The 7,193-nt window shown below is 43.0% G+C and overlaps 1 protein-coding gene across 1 annotated transcript; it reads left to right on the top strand.

The window, feature by feature from the left end:
• Positions 1-6,793: 6,793 nt before the first annotated feature.
• Positions 6,794-6,908, top strand: LOC104500067 (carbohydrate sulfotransferase 9-like; the record flags this gene model as incomplete). The annotated part of the gene is made up of 1 exon (XM_010143661.1): positions 6,794-6,908. A coding segment is annotated over one exon (115 nt), but the record flags the coding sequence as incomplete, so codon positions are not given.
• Positions 6,909-7,193: the final 285 nt, after the last annotated feature.

The raw sequence follows: 7,193 nt of genomic DNA on the forward strand, positions 1-7,193 counted from the left end.
GCTGGAACACCTCTCCTGTGAAGGAAGGCTGAGCGAGTTGGTGTTGTACAGCCTGGAGAAGAGAAAGCTTCAGGGAGACCTTAGTGCAGCCTTCCAGTAATTAAAGGGGGTCTGTAAGAAAGATGGGGACAATCTTTGTAGCAGGGCCTGTTGTGACAGGGCAAGGGATGATGGTTTTAAATTACAAGAGGGAGATGTAGACTAGATGGAAGGAAGAAATTGTGTACAATGGGGATGGTGAAACACTGGCACAGGTTGCCCAGAGAGGCGGTAGATGCCCCATCCCTGGAAACATTCCAGCTCAGGTTGGATGGGGCTGTGAGAAACCTCATGTAGCTGAAGCTGTCCCTGCTCACTGCAGGGGGGTTGGACTAGATGGCCTTTGACGGTCCCTTCCAACACAAACCATTCTACTATTCTGTGATAATACTCAGCGTGACTTGCTGGGAAGAGAAGATGGCAAATACTGTTTGTTTATTCCTAGTAACCATTGGCATAAACGAGAACCAAGAGTAGCACTGTCTGATGAGCGGAACTGTACAGGCATTGTTAAGAGCTGGAGCTGTGCCTTATGCTAGTTGTTGTGAAGCCAGAAATTTGAGATGTGGACAGTGGAAAGGTGATCCTGGAGGATCACCTACGCGTGAAGTAAGGCACAAGTGAACAGATAAGCAGGGGAGGAGGAAGAGTGTTGAAGTGAGAAGATATCTTTGGCACCATCTGCTGACTGAGCTGGAAGTAGTCTGGGCCAGGATCTAGCAGAACATTCCTCGGTGCAAAATGTTCTTGCCGTGATCCTCCAGTGGAGACATCAGAAAATGTGTTGCTTCTTGGGGGGAAGGAAGAAAGGAGGGAAGAAAAACAGCCCATGTGGGGTTGCAGTAGCTTTCTCTGTTCTTTTTCTCAGTTTTCTTTAATTAACTCCGTTGTGTCTAAGGAAATGCTGAGTGGGTGGGAATTTGTGGTAACCCACAGCAATAGGAATACTTTGACCATTCTAAAGAACATGGATTTTTCATCAGTATTCTGCTGTCTAACCACTTATCTTGATCATCTTTTTTTTTTTTTTTCAGGTGGAGCGGTATTAAAAATAAAGGTTTCTAAAATAGTTTGAGGGAATCTACTATCTTGCTTTTATATGGTTTTGGGTTCGGAAGTAGGTGACAGTGAGGGTAATAGTGGCAAGGAAATCTTAACCAAACATACTGCAACCAGGTATAACTGGTTATGAGTGGTCTGGAACAGGAAGAAGCCAGGAATGGTACCTGAGTGCTGGAGATGCCTCTCCTCAGTTGCACGTCTTTACTTGTCAGAGAGAGAAAGGTGGATGATGTACTGGAGTGAGGAATCATGCCAAAAGCAGGAGATATAGTCCTCTGGTGGCCATTCTATTTCAGTTACTTGTGTTGGCCCTGTACAGGAATGTGCCTTCTTGAACGGGACCCGGAATTCAATGGGAAAAATGCAAGGATTTTACGTTAGTGGAATGTGGGTTCCTGAAGCTCCTAAATTTGATAATGGTATTAAACAATTTAGTCTCAGAAGTGAATTATTATAAACTTGTCAAGTTTCTAATTTTTTGCTGCAAAGAGGTCTGTATTGTCATCTAAAACATGTAGGTTTTTTCTGCCAAATTAACCATTTCTCCATGGTGGATAAGAACAACATGTAGCAATCACTCTATGATACTCAAAAGGACATGAAATTCTGGAGTACATGGGTCACTATGGCATTTTCTGTGAAAGTTTGAGTTGAGGCAGATGGGACACTGGAGTCCATACTTCCAAAAGAAATGGGGGAAAGATTTGAGATCAGCATAAGTGAGAGGCACAAGGCAGTTCTTAGAGTCACAAGATCACAGAACTGGTTTTGTTTGGAAAAGATCTTTAAGATCACTGAGTCCATCTGTTAACCCAGCACTGCCAGGTCACTTCTAAGCCATGTCCCTAAGCACCACATCTACACTTCTTTTAAATACCTTCAGGGATGGGGACTCTACCACTGCTGTGGGCAGCCTGTTCCAATGTTTTATAACCCTTTCTGTAAAGATTTCTTTCCTAAAATCCAGCCTAAACTTCCTCTGGCACAACTTGAGGCCATTTCCTCTTGCGCGATCACTTGTTACTTGGGAGAAGACACTGACCCCCACCTTGCTACCACCTCCTTTCAGGGAGTTGTAGAGAGTAATAAGGTCTCCCCTCAGCCTCCTTTTCTCCAGGCTAAACAACCCCAGTTCTTTCAGCTGCTCTTCACAGGACTTGTTCTCTAGACCCTTCACCACCTTTGTCGTCCTTCTCTGGACACACTCCAGCACCTCAATGTCCTTCTTGTAGTGAGGGGCCAAAACTGGGCATAGTTTTTGAGGTGTGGCCTCACCAGTGCCGAGTACAGGGGTACAATCACTTCCCTACTTCCATTGGCCACACTATTGCTGATACAAGCCAGGATGCTGTTGGCCTTCTTGGCCACCAGGCACACTGCTGGCTCATAGTCAGCTGCTGTCAACCAACACCCCCAGGTTCTTTTCCCACTAGGCAGCTTTCCAGCTGCTCTTCCCCAAGCCTGTGGTGTTGCAGGGGGTTGTTGTGATCCAAATGCAGGGCCCAGCACTTGGCCTTATTGAACTTCATAGCATTGGCCTTGGCCCATCGATCCAGCCTGTCCACATCCCTCTGTAGAGCCTCACTGCCTTCAAGCAGATCAACACACCCACCCACCTTGGTGTCATGTGCAGACTTACTGAGTGTGCACTCGATCCCCTCATCCAGATCATTGATGAAGATGTTGAAGAGAACAGGCCCCAATACTGAGCCCTGGGGGACACCACTGGTGACCTGCCACCAACTGGATTGAACTCCATTCACCACTAGTCTTTGGGGCTGTCCATCCAGCCAGTATTTTATCCAGCAAAGAATACATTAGGCTACATTATTTTCCCCATAGCCAGCACCCTATCCAGCAGGATGGTCAAGCTATATCCAGTGGAGCCATGTTGCCCAGTACTGGGAACAAAGATTTACAGCTTAACTAGGGATGCTGAACCTCCATCCAGATACAGCTGATCTCTTTAGGAAATACTTAAGTTGAAAGTAATTGCTTTTTGGCTCTTCGTTCACAGCCACGAGAGAGCATTCATCTTGATTAAAGAATATTTGCAGGTATTTTCTGTTTTCCAGGATGCTAGAGAGTGTTATCCATGACCGTGGCATCTTACTACTAAAGGAGAAAATTTGTCAGTGTTGTGCAGCCATTTCTCAAGCTCTATTAGAAGACTCGTAGACACAGACTTTTTTTAATGCTGCTATCATTTTTTCATATGTGGGTTACAAATCACTATATTAAATAAATTAAACTACTTATTCAAACTGAAAGGCCTTTAAAAATCTTATAAGGCAGCAGAATAGCTTCAGATTTTGAATGGGTTTGATGTATTTAACGTCTAACCTGTGCTAAGATGAGTAGCCTTAATTAAAACTAACGTTACTCTTGTTTAAAACTGATCTTAAAAGTTAGCCAACACATAAACAACATTTTCATATAAATTAAATTTAAATTAACTAAATTAATTGAAAGCAGCATAGAAAAGTCTTGATCCAAAGGTAAGTACAGTGACTGTAATGGTGGAGTAAATTGCTTTTGGGATGTGTTTGGTAGTTTTAAAAAAAATGCGCCTTGAACTGCTGTTTCCTTTTAGGAACTTCTATCTACTCAAAACTGAAAATACTGTAGTAGAAAAGCCTCTGGTTTCATATTCACAGATTAAATTGCTTGGAAGGGTTCCTGATTTTACTGTACATCCAAAAGGTGATGATGCAGGGGTTGTAGGTGGTGCTGCATGCAACCATGATGGTGTTTGTGCAAGGTCAGCTGTGTCTCCCATCATGTGTCATGGCTGCTTGCGATGGCTGTTAATCCCTAAAGGCAAAACCACCAGCATTATTTCCTGTAGTTTGATTAAACTAGTGTTTCCTGACTTCCTTTGGCATAAGGTCCCCATTCCTTTTTTCTGGAGCAGTCCTTAGCTGGTTGTGCTTTCTGAATGTTGTTGTGCAGGTGTGTAAGCCCTCGTGGTGGTGGCAGACAGGGATGATGAGAACAAGTGACTGGAGAGAGTGGCGGTGCCAGCCTACACGTGTAGGCTGAACAGAAATGTTCATGAAGATGTGGTGTGAGATATTTTGTGTTCATCATCATTCTTGTGGCTTGAGAAAGCTTTTCTTGTCCACTCAAGGACACTGCTTTTCAGAAAGGAGGGGTGAAGATGCAGGAGTTTTGTCTAAGTCAGAGATGGAAACAAGTGACAAAACCATACCAGTGGGCTTATTTGGAATCATGCCACCATTCATTGTGTGTGTCTGGATTGCTATGTTTTTATTATAAGGAAGTTACAAATCCCAAACAACTTCAAAAAAACCCTGATTCCTGCTTTCTAGTACCTTTCAAAGATACTCATTCAGACCTCCATGTCTCACTTACTTGGCTTTTTTTTTTTCCTAATCTAGATGCTGTCAATGTCCTGTTACATGAACAACACAGTTTTTGTCTAGGGGAAAACAGAAGAGGCTTGTGTTTGTTTGTCCTTTAACTAATGATTCTTGAAGCACTTCTTATGCTGGGAAGCTGCTGTGCATCAGCAGAGTAATTTCTGAAGACAAGCAAACGGTGCATTTGCTGCAGGACTGAGGTTAGGTGCAAAGACCTAAGTAAACCTTTTAGCATAGATAAGGAAGGTCTGTGGATGCTGAGGAATGTAGGAAATGGTGGATGTAGGAAAAGGTGCAAGTGGCAACACCTAATGAAGAGCTGGCTGGAAGGAGGCTCTACCACCCACAACCTTGCAAAAGGCTTTTCACAGAGAATTCCCCAAGCGTTTTGTTTGGTTTTGCCCAGTCTTTGCCGTTTCCCTCCAGTCCTGTGCAGCATCACAATAGGTGCAAACAGGTACATGTATGTAACATGGAGGAAATTCTGTCTCTGTAGAATCAAGGCAGAAAAAAAAATAGATCAAATAAACCACCTCCTCACCTTCCTTCCATGTTCCAAGTTCAAAACAGATACTTTATGACTCCTACACAAAAGACTTCAGACAGAACATTTACATTCTGTTACTGTCTAGCTATCTGTCTTCTAGAGAACAATTACATGAGAAATGGTTAATATTTAAACTCTGGTTTAAATTTTCTGCAGGCAGGTTTGTGCTTCAGAGAAGCGTATAGTTTTTATGGTAAAGAATTGGAAAAAGAAAATCTGTAGAGTTTTGAACACAGTTTTGTTCTTGAAATCTTTCATCCCTTTCTAGCATTGTTCCTTCAACAGCCTTTTTTAATGGGGGTTGTTGCTAAGCCTTGTGTGTATGTGTATTTCTGGAAACTCAGCAATTATAGATGTAGCAGTGCTGACTTATTTAAAAATGTAAACTTGTGGAACACACAGTACTTATACATTCCAGAATAACTCTTAAATGCCTGCATTTTCTTTTTCTGTTTATTTGGATGCATATGTACTTTAGTTGTGTTCTTTTAACACAGATTTCTCTTTCAAATATTTTTGATGGGCTGTTTTCATTTAAAAGCCTGAGTTTTTCTTTGCATTCCTTGCAGTAGTTTACCAGACAGTTCTATCAGATATGCACTTACAACAGTGTCCATCGTGTGGAATTTTAACACTTTTTCTTTCGCAGATGTGCTGGTTTTGGCTGGGATGGAGTTAATTTTCTTTGAAGTAGCTGTGTTTTGGATTTATGCTGTGTGTTCATAATACAGATATACGTGTTGGCGTTGGAAGCATGTTACCAGAAGCTGAAGAGCAGCTGTTGAAACCAGCCGAAACCAGCACAGCAGGCCAGTGTTGGTTCAGGTTAAGGAGATGGCCTTTTTACGATACACAGTGTCTTGTATGTTCTGTTGTTACAAACTGAACCTTATGGCCTCTCTGTGGCAGGCGCAGGGTATTGGGGAAATTAATTCCTTTTTCTGGGCTCTCTGCTGTGCAAGAAAGTAATCTTTTTGGTAAGGTTTTACATTTGATCTCATTTCCATTGATCTTAGTGGGTTCTTGACAGAATTGGGCTCTTGACAAGTCCTTCCCCTGTTGAAAAATAGCTGAGTAAGAAGATGATCCATTAAATCCCCTTCTCCTGTGTTACCGATACCGTCTTATACTGACCTTCCCTAATGCCGGATTCATGTTTGAGGGTAAACATTAGAGTATGACTCCCCAAAGTGTAGGTTGAACTCATACTGAGGCACTGCAAGTGGATGCAGGCATACCTCCTTGGGCGTGCAGTCCAGAGGCAGAGGCACTGGGTCACCCATTGCAGGGGGCTGGCAGCACCGAGGTGTTCCCCCACCTGTGAGGGCCTCCAGCAGCTGCTGTAGCTGCTCAGTTGAGATGGTTGGTGGGAAGTGGTGTATTGATGTGACACCCAAGCATCTCATTTGGGGTGTCACCTCCCTCCATTACAGCAGCAGGTGATGTCCAGCAATGTGGAGGTAGGGTGGTCTGTACAGCCACTTTGAGAAATGCTTCTGCTGGGAACTCATCCAGGGGTGGAAACATTGTTGAGATTGTGAACAGAAATCTAAGCATTGAAAGTAATGGCTTGTAAGAGCTCCAGCGTATATAGTATGCTGTTTACACAGTCTCTAGTGAAGAATAAAAATGTAACACAAGAACTAGCTCCATCTCTTGTTATTCCAGGTTGGTGTCTCAGGGGAAGATTCTGAAGAATACGCAGGCACACTGAAAACTTCAGAGAAGTGAGCCATGTGTCCTTCTGAAAGCTGAAAAGTAGCCCTCTGATAGGGTCATGAACCTAAGACAAGTCTTTGTGTCTGTACTGATGTTTGGAGTAGCTGGCCTGCTCCTCTTCATGTATCTGCAGGCTTGGACTGAAGAACAGCATACAGGTACAGCAGGTTTTCTTTCTTTCTTCCCCTTTTTTTTTTTTTTTAAGTGTAATTGCATCCATTACTTAAAAGGTGATTGTAAAGTCCAAATACATGTGGACAGCTGGGCAAGTCCCCCTGTTTGGCGGTAGAATGGCTTTGAAAACAGACTTGTTTTAATTGCTACTCTTCATATAAGCATTAAGAAATTTGAGTCACACAAAAAGATGCCCCCAGCTACCTAATCGTATTGTATCAGCTTCATTTAAAAAAGCAAGTGTTGCAAAAGCATATTGTGCATGCGTG

The sequence above is a fragment of the Buceros rhinoceros genome, unplaced genomic scaffold, assembly GCF_000710305.1.
Source record: "Buceros rhinoceros silvestris isolate BGI_N320 unplaced genomic scaffold, ASM71030v1 scaffold11749, whole genome shotgun sequence".
NCBI lineage: Eukaryota > Metazoa > Chordata > Aves > Bucerotiformes > Bucerotidae > Buceros > Buceros rhinoceros.